The sequence below is a fragment of the Buteo buteo genome, chromosome 1, assembly GCF_964188355.1.
Source record: "Buteo buteo chromosome 1, bButBut1.hap1.1, whole genome shotgun sequence".
Classification (NCBI taxonomy): domain Eukaryota; kingdom Metazoa; phylum Chordata; class Aves; order Accipitriformes; family Accipitridae; genus Buteo; species Buteo buteo.
In genome coordinates, this window is record NC_134171.1 from 20,560,344 (window position 1) to 20,579,884 (window position 19,541).

General features: G+C 38.0%; 1 protein-coding gene across 2 annotated transcripts in view; it reads right to left on the reverse strand.

Moving 5' to 3' along the window:
• Window positions 1-1,307: 1,307 nt before the first annotated feature.
• Window positions 1,308-19,541, reverse strand: part of SEL1L3 (SEL1L family member 3) — a 36,977-nt gene continuing 18,743 nt past the window's right edge. For both annotated transcript variants that reach the window (XM_075024046.1, XM_075024057.1), the window contains 13 exons: window positions 19,111-19,230; window positions 18,351-18,491; window positions 17,195-17,257; window positions 14,819-14,995; window positions 13,052-13,179; window positions 12,306-12,389; window positions 9,803-9,893; window positions 9,609-9,693; window positions 7,358-7,467; window positions 5,932-6,059; window positions 4,080-4,182; window positions 3,913-3,985; window positions 1,308-2,576 (listed from right to left, as the gene is read on the reverse strand). In XM_075024046.1, the coding sequence (XP_074880147.1) occupies window positions 2,410-2,576; window positions 3,913-3,985; window positions 4,080-4,182; window positions 5,932-6,059; window positions 7,358-7,467; window positions 9,609-9,693; window positions 9,803-9,893; window positions 12,306-12,389; window positions 13,052-13,179; window positions 14,819-14,995; window positions 17,195-17,257; window positions 18,351-18,491; window positions 19,111-19,230 (1,470 nt within the window). In that variant the 3' untranslated portion in view covers window positions 1,308-2,409. The remainder of the gene's footprint in view (window positions 2,577-3,912; window positions 3,986-4,079; window positions 4,183-5,931; window positions 6,060-7,357; window positions 7,468-9,608; window positions 9,694-9,802; window positions 9,894-12,305; window positions 12,390-13,051; window positions 13,180-14,818; window positions 14,996-17,194; window positions 17,258-18,350; window positions 18,492-19,110; window positions 19,231-19,541) is intronic.

Genomic DNA, 19,541 nt, shown 5'->3' on the forward strand with positions numbered 1-19,541 from the left:
GGTGTCAAGAAATATATTGGAGCTTCAGCAACTGTCTTCTGAAACACAGATGTGAAATCATGTTTCTGGCAAACCTCCTCAAATTAGTTAAAGTTGAGAACATGGGCTTACTTTGGAGAGCAAAATGTAGTCAGCCTGACTGCTAACACTCAACTCTGACCCATATGTACACAACCTAAACCACTGCTGCTCTAAGAACCCCATGATTTCAACACATGGGTTGCAATCATGCTGCCACTAACTCCCACGGGATTAATATTTTACTAGGGGCTTCAATTTTGCTACATCTGGCACATGTAGTAAAATATATCTTGCACATAGAGCTTACTACAAGCAAGATTTGCCATATGCATGTCCAAATTAGTTTTTTGTGACCATCTAACTATAGGGGCCATTTGGTACCTAACATCATGCCTATGTTGTGATAATTGCCTACTTGTCTTCAAAGGCTATGCTTGACTTCCTGCAATACTTCTGCGTTTACCATCTAAACCTGCCCTAGTTCTAATACAAATGCACAGTTTTCTTTTATTAGGTAATAAAAGTAAAGGTAAGAGAATTCTTGAAATATCAAATTCCTTAACACAAATGTATGGATATAATCAAATTCAGCTGCACAAGTTTTTGCAACTCAGAATAGACTCAAAAATGCTGGTGGTCCATTTGCAATGGATACCAAAAGCACAGCATGTAACCTCTGCAAGTCAACAACAGTTTAGTACGTAAAAGTGAAGCTCCTTTGTAATACTTCAGAATACTTACCTGTACATAAAAAGAACCCAGTATGTATCTACACCTGTACCAAGAACAAAAAGTATTCTTTGCATTGTTCTTGCTCAAATAAAAACTCAGTAATGTGGCACACTTGATTCACTTTCTGATTATATGGCTGGAAAGCAGGGTGGGAGGGGGAAGAGCTTCACCATCTGGGTTTTTTTCCCCCCTGCTTACTCAACGAAACTGCTGCCTTGTAGCATCAATGCTTCTCTGAACACTTTTGAATTTTCAGTTTTCTGGAAGTGAAACTTACCCTGATGATACGTGTGTGTATATATATATATTAATCTCTCTTGAAGGTTGGAGTTTTTTTTTCCTTTTAATTCATTCCTTTCTTACTGAAATCTCCTATGTCTCAATTGAAAAACAACCTGAAAAACAACTGTATTCCCCAAAGAAAGCAAGGGTTGATTGTCCCATTTGAAGCTAAGAAAACAGACACCTAAATAATGTTCTTAGGAATTTGCAACAGCAAGATACTATTTCATTTGACAGGTGCTTTAAAAAAACATAATCCTCCACATACAAGCTGAATTAGAAAAATATTTTTATTTACAAGAGTAAATAATGTAGTGCAAGGAGAGTGGATTTAACCCTCAATAATGCATAGATTGATGCAATTTATAGTCTGTGATCTACATCATTTTGCAGAGGTGCATCCACACCTGCTTTAAAGGTCAGACCTTTCCTACAGCCACTTAACCAGACAGCTTTAAATCAGACAGAAGGCATTTGCACTCCATACTTGTTATTCATATATCCCCTCTAACATTTATTAAATAAAATGTCACTTAAATAGGTGTATTTAGACATGAATATGAAATAAATCCTTGCCAATGTTATCTATGGAAGAATCAAAAAAAAAATTGTTCATTCACTTTCTGTCACCTGTTCACATTTAAATATTCTTTTATTTATCCATTAGGGAAGCTACTTTCTCTGATCAGTGGCTCTTGGCAGGGCAGGAAACATTGTGTCGTGTCCACCAGCAAACTGCTGACACTTGTGAAACTTTGACCAAGGGTGAGTCAGCAGAACTATGTTATGATCATATTGCAAATCTTCCTGGTGTTTTTCTTTCCCAACAAAACACTTTTCGCATCAGAGTTAGGATGGAATACAAACTGCCAAAAACCTAATTGTTATCACTGCATGTACCAAAGTCCTGGCTAGTGTGCCACGGAACTTGGAAAGTGCTGGTGACTGGGTTTCACTTTTATGTAATTTCCATGCTTCCAACTTGGAAAACTGGTAACTTCACCAGTAAAAATGCAGTAAAGGCAATTTAATAAAATATTAGATGTGTAAAACTTCTTCATCAAAACCAGTAGGAGGTTTGCTCATTCTTCAGTTAGGCGAAGACTTTGCATGTTTTCTTCCCGTCCTTCAATGAAATACAGTAGGATCATGTGTTGGGTATAATGAGATAATCTGCATTATCTGTTTGGAGTATTAAATTATAGGGATGTTTTTTCTCTATAGTGGAGAAATAAGATCAGTGAATTTCCCTACAATTTTGGCTGTTGGACTGCCTTATTAATGCCACTAATAGGGTTGGTTGCCAGTTCTTAGATCTGTAGTTGTTTACATCCCATCTTCACAATGGGACGTCAACCTTAAGAAAACTACACTTCAGCTCATACCAAGAGGATTCTGAGGGTTTGACTGCTGTTGTGATAAATTGTTTGAAAAAGTAGATTCATCTTGCTGTACTAGTCTGGTAGCATCCTCGTTGCTACTCCCTGAGGAAGAAGGTTCATCTGACGATGGTTCTGATCTTGTTCCAGGAGAATTATGGGCTTTGGAAAAGCGTCAAAAGAAATTATTAAAAAAGACCCCACTGGGTCTAGGAAATCTATGCATCAATATTTAAATATTATGTGGACATAAAATCACATATAAAAATAATACTCAAAGGTTAGGAAATATTGAAATAAGAGTATCTCTGTAACTTTAACTATATACATTGTACATATGTAGTATGATTCCCAAGTTACGTAAATTATAGCTAGTAAGAAAAGAAAGCAGGGTTTCAGAATTATTTCCAGAGTCAGCATATTATTCACAGCTATATGTCTTAAATGCTATCTAGGAATTAAAAATTCAAATAATCTTTTTATATTTAATAGTGTTTTGGGTTGTTTTTTTAAATACTATTCCCTGTAGGTATAAGTTGTCAATATGTAAAGTAATTTCTTCTGTATTTTATTACAGACATATGTCAGAAAACAGTATTTTCTGACATAGGCTTAAGCTGCCTACTGGGGTTAAACCACAACATAAGAAAATATACTTAGTGGAAGAAATTCTTTTCACAACTGGTAATATTCATTTCACAACTTCCTAATCAAGACCCTCTTTTGCGATTTGAAGTGAAACACTTGGTTGAAGCTGGCAATGCTTTTTAAATGACGAATCATTATTTTTGCATGTGATGGCATGGGTTTTTTTGCCCTTTCCTGAGCAATGTAGCTTTGTCTCTGATATCTCTTTCAATATGGTAAAAAAATAATGGGAGTTTTAACAGACTGAAGTCTGGCACTTGGTTTTCTGTCCCTTAATATTCTCTGTCCCATCAGAAAAGAGAACACAGAGCAAACCTTCCTAGTTTAGGACACGAGGAGTCTCCAAGTGCTGATTAAATGTATTTACTGATTCTGCTACTGGTCTGAAGAGGCTGAACTGCTGCCTCCTAAATTACTCCAATGTGCCAGCTCTCTGAACCTCACTTTTTCTCCCACTTTGTATCTGAATGGATCCAGTCATATGAAACAAAGAACACAGTCTCATTGCATATTGTGGTGACAACATATAAAATCAAAGCCATATAATTACTCTAACACCACCACATGTGGAGGTGGGAAATAATTTCTTATTTCCAGTCATAATCTCCTGCATTTAATGTTTTTATTAAGAAACTCCTTTATCAAAGGAAATTCTCCGCACACCAACAGGTTTAAACCTATGCCTCGCTTCATCCACCCCTTTTTTGATCAAAAATAACTTGTGTGTCAAAGAAGCTGCTGTTCAGAGGTACCTCTACCAAATCTAGAATTCCTGCTTTTATTTTTGAAGTTTTTACTGAAATAAAAAGATCACTCCTCTTTCTTCGGTTTTCCTGTGACAAATACTTACCAGATAAAGCCTGAAAATACTGCACTGCAAATGCAACCAGAATCGATAGAAGAAAGGTTCCCATGAAGTAGATCTGTGACAGTAAGTTTAAAAACATAATTAGAGCAGTGCAAAGCCAAGGTAGTGCTCCAAATGAACTGTGCGTGTACCAAAGGAGCAATACATACCAGAGTAGATTGTAAAATATTGTTCCAGAAAACTCTCATGTAAAAATAAAGCAATGCTAATGAGCATGGACTAATTGATTCTTGGTTACTATTATTCCAGCACCTACAACAAGAAGATTAAAACACCTAATTAGTCGTCCTCTACCATTTTGTGGCATCTGTCATCTGGGAATGTCAAATGGGTTTGCAGTGAACCTCAGTAACCCAGAAAAACAAGTAGATAGTACCATCACTATCTCACAGATGGTGAAGTAAAAATTCATAGAAATACCAGATTAACCTCATTAAGCACAGAATACCTTACTCTAGGAGTGTATTTGTTATTTTCTTATTAGTCAACAACAGGTCTAAGCATCCAGGTTACCCTTGCCAAGCAGTCACAGTACAAGGTAGTACCCAAGATACTTTGTTCTAACTAATGTGAATCAACAGCAGTAGGACTTGATTTAAGATTAGATGTATAAAATTTAGTTGCCTATGCAGGATGCTGGTGCCTAAACCCCCTTTAGAGACAATGGAGTACTACACAATGCAGTCAGAGCTTGAAGAGTGCTTTAGCTGACTAGCTACGAGGCATCTGTTGTGGGATGAGCTGAGTAACTTTCACCTACTAGGGGAGTTTAGACAGCTAAATCACAGGCACTTATTTCAAGCTAAAATTGATTCTTTTCTGCCAAGCTGAGGAGGAGGGGTGAGTGGGGGTGGGGTGTGTATATATAAATATAAAAAATAGTTTTATATAAAAATGTATATATAAATATATACTTTTTGTATAGAATTATATATGATTTATATATTTTATAGATTTTTTTTAAAAAAAGTACGTGCCCTTCTGGACAGAAGTGTGTGACAATAGGAAAACCCTGCAGCACTGTCAACTCTGGAGTTACTCTCACTGCAAAGCAGATGGATTCAGCACAAGTGAAGGCAGAATTTGGGCTCAAGCTTACAATCCCAGATGGACCAACTGGTCCAGAAGCCCTATTTATCTGACTGGTAATTTCATGTGGAGTGGAGGTAATTCAGGGTACAAGTTCAGGCTAACCGCAGTGAAGAACAATTTCAGTGGATTGTTGGTGAATCAACAAATGAGGTTTTAATGTTGATATCATCTCCGCTTTTTTTTTGGGTCCCACAACACTCAGTATCTAAACAGAAAATAAACCACTCGTTCTTGGTTCACAGCCTTGTGTATTAACTGTTAGGTCCTCCTTTAAATATCTCAAAGGCAATTCCACAAATCCACCAAATATTGTGTAAGCTTCCCATTCCCACTGTGCTTTCTAACACATGTTGCTTTACCCAGGTAAAGGAAACCTAAGTTCTGTACTGGAACCAGAGGTCTCTAGGTGGTTTGTGCATGAACAGTGCTGGCACAGGCAGTTCAGGCAGCAGACCTGTAACCTTCTCATATCTAATATTCTGTGCCACAACATCTGTGCCAGGCTGGAACATCTTTGCAGAATAAATAGGAAGGACTGCCATAATCCCAGTTACATACTTTTAAGTTCCATATTAAATTATGCTATATTTACCATTAAAAGATTGTTTTGGACTCTATACAAATTGTCAGTGTGTAACTTAGGAACTTAAATGTATCAGATTGGAAAAGATCTCCTGGACCATTAAATCCAGTCCCTGCTATTTCAGATAACCACATATAATCAGGTCTCTAACAGGCATAAGCTGAAATATATTTAGGTAATTTAAGCATTTCAAGCATGTTGACCTTAACCTGCCTTAAATCATACAAGTGAACGAAGTTAATAATTACGGGAGTTGCTCTTCTCCAGAGTAAATGCTACTCATATGGAAAAACAGAAGAGGCTGATGAAGGGGAAAAAAGACTCACCTGTAATAGAGTTCCTGAAGAAGTGATGCATTACTAGAATGCAAAGCCCGATCAATTTCCAAGTGATCCAGAATGTAGGAAGGTATGGAGTTGCCCTCTTCTATGACAAGGGCCAAATTAAAGAAACCCTAACAATAAAAAAGCATACACACTTTTTAACCATTAAATTTTCATATGCATATTTAAGGTCTACTGTAAGCACCAAGTATCTAAATAATTATAACTGTCTTCTATAAATTCATTTAGTATAAAGTGATCTTCACTGAATAATTATGAGAGCCTTTTCTCCTAACCATGTACCGAGGTAAATACGGAAAATGCAAAAGAATTAACATTCACTTGTGACACCAATTTCTTAGAAATCATCTGGAAAAAGATCTGAGCTTTCTCATTTTTAGTTGCTCTTTAAACACAGCCACCATATCAAACTGTAATTTTTTATCTACTAGGGAAACACAGACTGAAAGCAGAAATGGATTCCTGTTCTGTTACTGTTTAATTCCCCTCCATGTAGCAATACAGATTAACAGAAATCTGAATAGCTAAATGGAAAGCTGAAATTTCCTCCAGACAATTTAAGTCCTTAATCTTACAGTTTTGACTGCTTGGACAAGTCTTAGGCATCCCTATATCTCTTCAGAGCCATGAAGATGAACACACAGGACACGTATTATAGGATTCCCCATCAGTTTGGCTTTCATACTTTAAAGTAACTGCTCATGCATCTCTTCTTCCCTTGCTAGTTAAACAGTAATGTTTTGTCCCAATATCCTCAAAACAGAACCCAACTGTGCTCCCTCTAATAAATTTACATGCAAGATATTGTCTGGGGACATTGTCATAGGGACAGGGAGAACAGAATATTGCACCCAGGACAATTCAGGAGGGTCTGAGGGCAGGAGACAGCGTTGAAACACTGCATGTCTTTGGTAATGTGATATGGTGTATCTTTTAATTATAAAGCATTTTAAGATTAAGCTTTTGTTGGCAGACTGAACAAAATTCACCCTAGGATTCATTCAAGATACCACAGGAGATGGGCCAGTCTTCTTGTTTATATCCTAAAATAGCAGAGGCTAGGGCTGGAATACAACTCGGCAGTCTATTAATTCTTCCCCTTGCAGTAGCAAAAATACCAAGGTCACAACAGAATCAATTGTGCCTGGGTAAAGTAGCACTGAATTAGGCCATTCACAATCAGCTTTCAAAACAGCCTAATTCTAGGACCGTCCATCTATCCTAAGTGTACCTTCTGTCATCATGAAACAGCAACAACTGACTCACAAGGTATCTTGAAATAATTATAACTTATTCTAGCAGGTTTCTTCAGTGCAGATGTAGCCAAGCAGAGTAACAAGTCTCAGACAGATCCTCAGATTTTTCTAAACTCTGGTGTTTTATAAACACATTACAATGGCAGACCCACCTGTGAATCGCCCTCTAATGCAGCTTGTGCATACATCCGCATTGAGAGCTCAAGGTCTTTAGTCTGGTTCTGGTAACCATAGTAGTAGAAATCGCCCATCTTCAAATAAGCTGCGGAAGAAACCAGTAGCAGATTGTTTAGAGTATTTGTAGAAATAGAATTAACCAACTATTACTGTGATTGAGAAGTTAATAGTAATTCTATTTAAAACACCATATTAAAAAAAAAGGTACTCTTTCTCTCTGATTGTCTCCATGACTACTTTACATCAGCCTGCCCACTGGAAATATTTATCCTGGATGAAATTTCCCATGGTTTCTAATTTAGTGAATGATATTGCTACTTTCACAAAAACAGAGACTTGGAGACTTTATACTGCATTCCTTCTTCACTTGCTGAATCTGTCTTTGGGCAACCTGTAGCCTTATTATTCAGGCTAGCCCTACTAACTTGATGAGACTTAAAAACACACTAAGTGTTTGTTCTGTACCTGTCACTATGGTGGCTGAACCCATCCCAAATGTTACAGAACTTTGCTGGTGATAATTTCATTAGTTTCAAACCCAGCCCAACCCAGGACCACGGTAGGTATAGAATTTTCCTGGTCTAGAAGGAAGCAATGCCCAGCAAATATTTTACAAACATCTTTCTGTGATACTGCACAGTAATGAAATGCACCAACAGAGTGGGCATTAACCCAGATGGGAGCAAGCATGACATTGCACTAATCTATGCTAAAGAGTTTAAAAACTCCCATGGCGTGTCTACACTTATCTCACCTGAGTTTTCCCCAAATGGTCTGAAACACTTCTGTACCTTGCCTTGTGCCTCTATGGCAGCTACCTAGAAATCGCACCAGTTTTTACAGTGGACTATAGCAGAGCTCTTCCAGGAAGCAAGTCGGTCACTGATCCAACAGCAAAGGCAGAAAGAGTATGTGGACGGGCTGGCACAGATGCAGAGTAGAAGGCCATGAACGCTGTAGTGAATCATCAGGAAGAGAGTTCCCCTCAACCACACCAACTGTGTCATTCCAGCCCCGGCCCACAGAGCACTCCTGCAACAGGCAGTGGCCTTGAGCTCACCCTGCATTGCACCGATAACATAGCCCTGGAAATCTCTGCTGCCAGGGTTAGACTCTCCATCCCAGGTCCTACACTGGGGATTTGATCCTCCACTACTGCAGAGAGGCGTCCGAGATAAAATTCCCCTTATCTCTTCCTCACATGAGTAACATAAAGTAATAAAATCCTTCCCTTACTGAACCCAGCAAGTTTTCTCTCCTTTCCTTGAATGGAATCAGTCTCGCCCCGTAAGTTTGACCTTCAGAAGCTTCTTTAATGTAAGATTGTACCAGTGGGTCTCCCAAAGGGTCAACCAAACTGCACCTTGCTAAGGCATCTACAAACATCTCATGAAAGCCGACAGGGTTTGTCAGCTCCTGTGGCTTCAGGCTGTATCAATGTGGTATTCAGTTTCTGCGCTGCTGTGTATTTAAATGAATAGTTTGAATTATTTTTACACTCCACCTTTCCACATGCATATTACAAAGCACTTGCTTAAACCTTCTTGTGAGACAATCAGATCAACGTTTTCAAATATTGAATAACTTACAAACGCACCAAAATGATTTAGTCGTTAAAGTTACAGATGTAGTAAAATTTAAGGCCAGAGGAATGTAACTTATATGTAAGTAAACCTTCTTTTTATTTCTTTCTTTTAACAGAGAATCCTTTAGTTCCCCAAGGTAAGCTGTGCCAATGTTGATAAACTCTGTACCCTAACAGAAAAACTCATAATAAATTAGATAAGGAATCCTTTAGCCTTAGTCTCATGACTCAATTATGATATGGAAGTATATTTGCTTTTGCTTTTTCTCTTTGATAAAATAAACAACATGAGCTCCTAAAGTCTACTGATATTTTTTTTCTTAACCCTTGAGTCAATTGCTCAGGCTCCTAAATATCTAGCCCCTTCTCACAGTGTAGCTTTTTTATTTTATTCTATTCAAATTTCATCCATTTTATGCCATAAAAAGGAAATTCTCACAAAAGCTGTGCTGAAACACAACTCTTAAAATACCTTTTTTGCCCTCTTAAATTCCTATCGAAACACTAAAAAGAAAATGTATGATAAGCAGGGATTACTCTTCCCTCAACTTGCTCACTCACGTAGAAGTTGTAACAAACATAGGTTTTGAAATTAAAATAAAAGGTAAAATTAAAATTCAGATAGTATTCCTTATACATACCAAATGATGGTGCATTGACTTGAGAAACAGAGAAATTGTAGTATCTCCAAACACAATCGGTTGCTAGGTATTTCCTTGCGAGGTCCTGGAAAGAAAATAATTGACCTATTCATATCACAGAGAAGAGATTAGGATCACACTATTATTAACAAGTGTTCGTTTCAGGATAATGAGTTGTGAATACATTTACTTACTGGTCTTTCTTCACAGATGTGTGCTAAATTTGACTGTGACACTTCAATCCCAGTTTCAGCTGCTAAAACATAATGCAGCAGAGCTTCATGCCTAATGTTAGATTAAAAAAATAGTGAAAAAATAACAAAAATAACATGCATTTTAGTTATAGTTAAAAAATGTCACCAAATAAATTGGTAAGATCACCTAAGAGCATAATTTTGGTACAAGGTTTAAAAGCAGGAGGCTGGCAAACCCATACAACAGCTACATCTACTGGCAATGCTTGGTGTAATAAGCCATGCTGGATCTCAAGAATTTGGAGTGTTGTCTGTCTTGCATTGAACCTAGATTGGCCTCAGTGTGCATTTACTCTAAGTGCAAGACTGATAATAAAGTTGAATTGATATTAAGCCAAATTATCTATTTAAATGTTTCAGATAAAACATTCTTAAAAGACTCTGACCTCCTCCACTAAAAAAAAAAATCCATATATTAACTTAGCTGTGTATGTATTTGTCAATCATTCATCCGAGTACTTCTTTGGTATGCTTTACCCTTTTACTTCTACGACTTATTTGTCTTGTCTTTTTAGACTATGGGCTCTTTGGAACAGGAATTGTCTCTCATTATATTTGAATGTGCAAATAAAATAACAGTCTCAGTCCCTCTATGGACTCTAGGCACCTCACTGACTGTAAAGCAAGTAATAAAGGCTAATTTTGCATTTGCAGTATAGCAGTTCAGTATTGCAGTACAGTGGTACACCATTGCTCATTATTCCAGAGGAGAGCATGTCTTTCATGTTCTCTATCACTCACCTACTCAGTATTGTGAAGACTAAGCATTAAAATTAAGAGGAAGTCTTTAAAATCATGTGTTTGGTTTTAAAATTACAAGACAAAAAAAACACTTGGTGTACTTTTTTCTTACTAAAGCTTCCTATTGAAGGGTCATGCTTCCAATGATTTTCTCCACAACACAAAGCTAAAACCATGGCAAGTTTCACGGTTCAATGGTTTGTTTAACTGGAATTATAAATGGCTACATATGCATTTGACTTCAAGAGCAGGTGCTTAAGCAAAGAAACTTTAAATGAAATTGTGAAAGCTGTTGCCCTTACAGAATTAGCAGGTGTAACCTCCTGTTTCCCAACTGCTTCTGCAAGTTTATAAATTCTTCCTTGTGCTTGTCCTATAAAAACACCTGGGACAATGGAGACCTGGCACTACAGGAGGAATTCAGGATACCTACACTTGGAAGTCAGTTCTTCTGATCCTTAAGTCTCAAAGGGCAATTCAGAAAGAAACTACATTTAAGGCCTTTAAACCAGTCTCTGAAGATGAAACTACCATTACTAACAGGTGTGTAGAACACATGGCTGCTAATGCCAATGACTGAGGAACACTTATTACTTGGTCTGCTTGGCAGTCTAACAATTTACCCCTGTGCAAGATACATGAAGAAATATTCAGAAGGAAAGATTTCAACATGAACATACTCCTAAAACCAGAGATGACTAGGACCAGTATTTATAAGTAACTAGCCATACACTCCCAGTCACTGGCAGCTCAGGTGTGACTCCCAGCAGATTTTTCCTCCTAGCTGTTGAGACCAGACCTTCTGGGATCTTAATGCTCTACCTGTCACATACACCGGACTTTTATGCGAGTGTATGCAGAGTGAGCTGGGTAGAGTCACAAGCTTGTACATCAGAACATGCTACAAAAATATTGACTAGGACTCTTTCAGTGTTGAAAAGTGAGGTCAAGTCTCAGGAGAAATGTCTGTGATGGACCGAATAAAAAGAAACTTCTTCTAGGAATGGGTTACTCCAGAACAGTTCACTGACAGTTTCTTGTAGATCTCCTAAGCCTGAAGCACTAATTAAGCACTAGCAGGCGGAGGCTGCAGGACTAAACAAGCCATTGTCTTAATCACGTATGCCACTCTGATGCCTGCACATACAGTATCTGATGTCCATGCCTACAGGTTGCTGCAAAAATGTAGCATTAACCTGGAGGCTATGCTGAAACCTTTTGGTTGGTTCATTGGATATTGTAGCCTCCTATTATACTTTACAGAAAAGATAATACTAACTATATACAAGAAAAAGAACAAATCTAATCCAGGAGCCTGACTTCTCATGACATGGAATTATACAGAAGAGAGAAAGCAAAGTATGGTTTTTGGAACAGAGGGAATATTAAAAGTGAAGGGTGCTCCTCTGACTAATCCAGTGCACATTACACACTACAGTATTCCAGGATGAAAATCACAGACAGCAGATACAACACTATTTCACCCTACAAACTCCCTCTTTTTCACTTGATTCTGTCAGAACTATTGAATTATGCCTCGGGTCAACTCCTTCACTTTATGTCAATGGGTGTTTTGCTACTGATTTCAGTGGTGCTGCTATTTGTGGTTTTTTGAGTTGATGGCCCAATGTTTTTTATTTTATCATGCTATAAAGAAAGTGAAAAATAGAAAATAAACTTGAAAAGAACATAACAAACATACCATGAGAGTTCCAGATAAGCATTGAGAGCTTTTCTGATGACATGACCTAAGTAGCCGTTCTTCTCTGCAATGTGTTTTGCCCAGCTGTAGGAAAGAACAAACAATAAAAAATGAACAGCTGTGCTCCAGTAATGTTATCCCAACTCACAGTGACTCAAAGGACACAAAAGGATAAGGGATCACCTTCTGACTTCTTCCATAAGACAAACTATGGGACTTCACAGTAATTGCTGTCTCAGTCTTGTAACTGTTGACCGAGTGAGAACATTTTGTCCATTCATCTCCATAAGCATATCAGAGACATCCTGTGTTTTTTCTTGGCAAAATTACTTACTTTTTTTTTTTTTTTTTTTAAGAAAACAAACAGAAGTTAATACGTGCTATAACTAATTATCTGCCTTTTTCTTCATGCAAAACACCAGTTCTACCACATCAGGAGCCTGATATTTCTTGAAAATCAAATACGCGTGGCTTTGTTAGATACAACCTCTCAGAGTTGTTCGATACAGTCTCTCTGAGTTGTTCTGGGAAAAAAAGTACTAAAAGTACTCAGCATCTCTCAAAATCTACTGGTCATTTAAATAATACACATATTAATGTGGATCAAACTTAACTGCAGAACTTTTGTCAAGGAGGTAAGCACCATGAAGTACAACATATTTAGACTATGGACTTAAAAGTCACCAATAATCAAAATAATCCCACCAGAAATATATTTTCCTTTAACAAATGTTTTCATTCCTTACATTACAGCTTTTTCTGGATCTCTAGGGAAATCTTCCATATTTCCTGTGATGTAGTACAGAGAGCATCGTAAAGTCCCTTCTATATGGCCTCCTTGGGCAGCTTTATAGAAATAGCGTGCAGCAACTGTCTGTGAAGAAGCAAGACACAGTTAACAACTCTGCATTATTAACTGAGTTTATTGAGTTCTGTTTCCCAGGTCTCGTCTCATTAAATGAATTAGAAGAGGCAATTGGCTAATGAGGGCAAGCCAGTTTAACTACTTCTAATGTACTTAGGTGAAAATGAATTCCTTTCTTCTAACTTTTTAATAGTTTAGGCTGGAAAAAGGTTTTTAAAAACATACATTCTGGTAATATACGGAATGTCAAATAGAAAAGTGTCTAAATGTGTAACTAACACCTGGTAGCATACAAGTCTTGTGTGCACTGATAAAAGTAAAATTAGTTATTCACTAGTAGGGAGATTAATAAGGGATCCTGGAGAAGAGACACAGAATGGGACTTTTGCACTGGTGATGCCTAAGTGAAGGCTGGGGAACAGCAGCAATGCTCAGTGTGTCCAGCAGTGCACAACCACAGCGCTCAACCATCTGAAACTGGTTTATAAAAGATAACACAGGCCAAGCAGGTAGGGCCAGAGCTGCTGAAGCCAGAGGGCTGTGTGACTTTCCATGTTTTACCCTCAGAAACAGTAACCTGCAATGTGAACCAAAGCACCATACAGCCTGAAATAATTTATTTCAGGAAATTTTTAATCATTGATACATGTTTTCTGTGAGTGACCATGGACTTCAGAGTATCCTTCACAGCCATAACAAAGTACTTCTCCTTGTCCATGGCTTTGGTGAATAAAGAAGCCTGGTCACTTCTAGATGTACACTTAGAATCAGTCCACTCTGAAATGTGTATTTTGGTCTCCAGGGAAGGAAAACGTGTTTGCCAAATGCATGCATTGGCGAGTACTGCTGCTGTTGGCAGCAGAAATGCTCACCATCTGGAGTATATCCAGATCTCAGACCTCACAGGCCACACTAGAAACATCTTTCAGCTCCAAGCACAAGGTCTGCTTGCATTTATTACAGCCTACCTCACTATGTTTGTGCTGTTGGTCATAAACTACCTAGTTAATTAAAAGGAATATAACCAAAGTAGACCGTTCCTATTAGGGGAAAATTAATTTTGCACATGTCAATGAGAAAAGTTAATAAAAGGGCTATGTCACAGAAAGACAAACCAAAATACCGCAGTCTACCAGGACTTCATTAAATAGGTACGTTTGCAAGTCTGGCTTGAAGGTCTTTCACTGCAGTTCTGAGGTTCACAGAAGCTATGTGAATGTAGCATAGCTGTTCACGAGTTCAGAGACAAGGTTCTGCTGCTTTCATCTATTGTGGAAAGCATCCTTTTCCTATATACTTTCCAATCTAAAACTGAGAGAAACCAAAAGGATCACATGATGTGAGAGCACACACTATCCTGGTTGCTGTCACTGGAAGGAGGAAAGCAGAGGCAGTCCCTGGAGCTAAACCTGCACCCGTTTTGCTTCTAAATTAAAGGAACACAAACACATGTACATAAGTATGACTGAGATATTTGAGTAACAACCCTCTCTCTAAGCAATCTGACTGAATTCCCCAGTAGCACCCTTCTTTGTGATAAAAGGTATCAAAATCCGACTCAGAGTGAACACAGCAGTCTCAAGAATGAAGCAAAATCTTCTAAACTGGGCCTTGATGTAAGAAATAGTATTATTAAATATTTACTCACTTGATTTCTACCAGGTACTCCAGGGTAAATCCCATCTAAATAAAGGACACCAAGGTTGTACGATGCATCTGGATTTCCCAATTCTTCAGCAATTAACCAGTGTTCGGCTGCTTTTCTGTAGTCTCTTTTAAAATTGTGGTAATACCATCCCAATCCATTCACTGCCTGGGGCAAGCCCTTAGAGAAGGAGAAGAACAGTCAGGTCACATGTTTGATTCTGCTTTGGGTCACTTCACAATTCCAACCTGCCGCTCGACTTTGGGTGCTCTTGTGACCTTGCCTAGATTCTAGATGTCTGGCACAAGGATCCGGCCAAAATTACACTGATCTAGAACTAAGGGATATAAAGGTTTGCTGGCTTTTTTTCACACTATTCTTCCTTGTGGCCTCATACTGAGAGCACAGAATAAGACTCCAGTGTCGTCTTATTCTATAGAGTCTCAGCCATGTCTGCATTCATATTTGTACTTGTTGACAAGAACAAACTGTGACTGTTTTTCACCTGTTTCCTCTGCAAAACCAAAAAGGGACACCTCTTCTTGTGAACTTCCAGAACCTGGTTGACAGGATTAGCAATCAAAAAACCCGCTTCTTTTAAACTAGAACATTTCCCTAAGAATAAATAGGAAGCAATGAACACAGAACTTTGTGATGTTGTTTCAAAATGTGTTTGACCAACATCGTACAGATCTGCTTAAGATAGTGCTACATGCTATCACTAAGTTGCATCTTTGCATCAATAATTACGGATCAAGAGGAGAAAATCTTCCTGGGACAGTTTTTATTTTGGTTGCAATGAGTCACTGTCTCCCTGCATAAACTGGTGGATCACATGGTGGCTGAAGTATGCCAGCAGTTCAAATTACTCTGTACCAATAAACGTGAACATGCTATTTACTCCTATTTCATAATGTATGTTTAACAGCAACCATGCCAGAACAGTGACATAAGGTAAAAACTGCCTAAAAAATCTCAGTGCACAAATACAAGTTATTTGCTTGCTACTGTTGGCTTCTACACTGCAGTCTCCTTCTGTAATCTCTGTAGAAGGAAATACATACTACCAGCACTTACAAAGGCTGTCTGGAAAAGGATTCCTTTTCCTTTCAGATTTAAACAGTGTTACTAACTTACCTATTAAAATGCAAAAGCAGTTAAACTTTTAAATAATTATGGTGTTATTTTTGTATAGAAGATGTGCACTGGAGCATAAAACCATAAGTATCTGGGTTCAAGGAGAGTAAGGAAATTTTTGTCTCTAGGATACTTCCTGGAATCTGTTCCTCAGATCCTGAATCAAGAGAATTTTGATTACACTGTGAAAGCCACTCGGTTTATTCAAGCCTTTCCCAAACAGGCAGTAGAACAGGTAGTCTCTCCTGTTTCAAAAGAATGATAGAACTAGCACAATTCTTTTCTGATGGTGGTTAGCAGTGAAGTCCTATTGTCATTGTCAGCCATTTAACTGGTTCTGGTTCTAGAGCTAGGAAGGTATTCAAGGTCTAGGTACTCATTTTTATACTAAGGACCAGATCATGGCCTGGGTAATATGGCTGTACTAGATCATTAAATGGAGCAAAGCTCCTCTTCTCTGTGGTGCCTGCCAATGTTTCCCCCTGCTATGGAAAAAACAGAAGGCTTTGGGGCATCCAGGTTTTCTCCCTGAAGTAGAGAAGAGCTGGCCAGAGAGAGCGCATACAGTCTTCTTCCAGTCACCAGCATCCCCTGGAGGAGTCCTAACTCTAAGCAGAGAGAACTAGCCATAAACCGCCACAGCTCACAGGTGGTGGGATAGGAAGCCACCATGCTTGTGCATTCAGCTCTTGTGCTGCAGGAATGCACCATCACTCAGTGCAGACTGCAGAAGTACAATCCAGACCTTGGTCTTTACTCTTTTTCATTCACTTTACAACTTAAAGATGTTTTGTTATTATAACAAAGCCTGCTGGCATGGATTTTCAAAGATGGCAGTTATTTCTACCTGACTCTGGAGAGATCACCATGTCAAAAGCTCGAGCCTGGTAGGCACTCCTATGAGAAAGCATACTTAGTATGGTCTAGAAGAAAATGCTTAGGAACATGAGGAAAAAACATACTCCTGGACCAACTATTCACTCTGTAAGTCACTTAACTATCATCAAGTTCCAAAAGATGTAAGTAGAGAGAATTCTTTTTTTTCCATAGACATTTTGGCTGATTTTGAGTGGTCTAGTCTCTCAGTTTGGGGAAATAAGACTTTCACCATTCATGGTGAAGACAGTGGGAGAAGCAACCAGTATTTACCCAGAATTATGCTAATAGGCATTTTATATAAATCAGAGTTCATTATTATTAGCACCTGGTATAGGACTTTTACAAAGAAATATTACATTTCACCTTGGCTGCTGCTTTCTTCATCAATTCCAAAGCAAGTTTTGTATTCTTTTTCACACCTTGGCCCTACGAAATAGATGTGTGAAACAAATAAAAAATACATAATGAAAATTCACATATACACATTCAAGATGCATTTAACATTCATACTATTATTTACTAGGTGTTATTTGGCTTTAAACAGCTACAACAAAAAAAGCAGCTTCGTGCTCATCCTTCACTCACAGCTTTACAAAATCTCAATGATTCAGTCTAGGAAAAATTATTTCACCAGTCAATCCAAGTGATTTTTATGGGTAAACAATATCATGGATCTTTAATTTTTGGCAACTAAGGAAGAATGAATAGCATTCAAAGGTGCATAGATTGTTCACAATTTGGCAATGAGTAAGAGCTCTCAGCTCTCCTGAAAAAGGATGTCAGAGTGTCTCCAGAGGATATACACAGACGTTATGCTGATGATGCCCATATAAATTAATTCCAGACACGGGTCAAAGAGACTATGGGTGCTCAAAAATAACACAAGCAAAACTTAAGCAAGCATGCTGTAGAGAACAGCCCTCCATTGTCAAAGGAATGAGATGAAGACCTAATGGTTCTTTACTAATGTATCTAACCTTTAGTACTGTTGAATGTCTTATGCGTGACACCGTTTAGCTGATACAACTTATTTGACTCACCTGGGGTTATGTCTGAGTTTAGCCTCTGCCATCTACTGCTTCTTACAGGGAAGAACTAACTACATGCAGAGGCTATTTAATTCCCACTCAAAAAAAAATTCCCAGAGATCTAGTAAAGAGCATTCTAAGAAAGGATTGAACTTTCACCTACATCTCTACATCAAGCCCTATGCCTACTAGCTGGTTAGATTTTTGAGATGACAAGTCATTAGGAAAAATTAGGATCCACAATTTAGGTGGTATTTTAATACTGAATCTGTCCAGGAACAAAGTGACACAACTGCTTTTAACTTGCTCTTTTTAAAATTTTTGTGTATATCTGGTAAAAATCAACATTAGCTTTGTAACTCTTGACTGATTTTCAGAGTAAATCTAAAAGCACTTGTATACACTCTTACAGTGTGTCACTACAGATAACTTACAAACATCCATGACATAGGAATGATTTTTTGGAAGTGAAAATATGAAATGTGACTTACCTTAAATAACACAATGGCATAATCATATATTAACACTGGATCTTCTGTTTCTATTGCACCCTTTGCATACCATTCTATTGCAGCTTCAGGATTTTTTGCCACTCCTTGTTGGCCCCAAAACAGCATCTGAGCCAATCGTTGCTAAAAGAAACCAGCGTAAGCACTAATGTTATAAATGCTAGTATTGAAACTGGAATTGTGCAGGAGCAGACTTTTGCAGGCTTAAATAGATTTTAAATATGTGAACAAACTAGTTATATGTCTTCAACAGTTTGAAAACAATTGGTTATCAGGAATATTCAGAGGGCTTCCCAGTGGTGAAATGTACTGATATTAAATCTACAGCAGGGATATTTTTTACAGCTGTCAGTACCACAAAAGTCTGGCTTGATTTAAGGGCAGAGGTAAGTGATAAAGGCAGATTTGATGCATGCAAATGGCTCAGTATTACAACATATTGCTGCTGGTCTCAGATCAGCAGCAGTAACTGCACTGTGTCAAATACAAACCCAGGGAAAATGATCAGAAAAGGAGGCTCCTTTTGCCTTGCATCACTCTTCTAGCTTTTTGCATGGTCACTGGATATTATCAGACAGAAACATGGGAAATAGTTCAAGCTCATAAAAAAGAAGCAATTCTGGGTGGAAAGAGAAAACATCTACCTGCTTCACTCTCCTCCACAAGATTTCTACATAGTCTATAGATGTACATACAAGATGTGTGCATAAAATCAAGAAAGGGGAAATGTATTACTTTATACCTGTGCAGCTGCATTTCCTCTTGTTGCTTCATGTTTTAACCACATAAAGACATCACCATTTTCTTTTGTTTGAGCTTTTAGCAGCTCATCATCCATCAGCCTTATAGTTTCAACAAATGCCTGAAGAGTAGGTAAACAGAAAAAAATTATTACACAATGAATTCATACATCTGCCACCAAAATGAAAATGTTGCCCATTTCCTGTTTATCCCTAAAAATTCATGATCAATACTGTGGTTTAAAATTGTCAGCACCCCTCTGCTGGCCAGTGCACTAAGAACCATCCTTACATCCAGTGTAAAAACCATTTACTGCTTTGTTACAGTACAAAACTGTAAGTCCACTCTACACTGGAAAGATATGCCAAGATGTCAACAACTGACCCCCGACCCTCCCCCCCCCCCCTTTATAGTTTTAAATGCACTAAATAA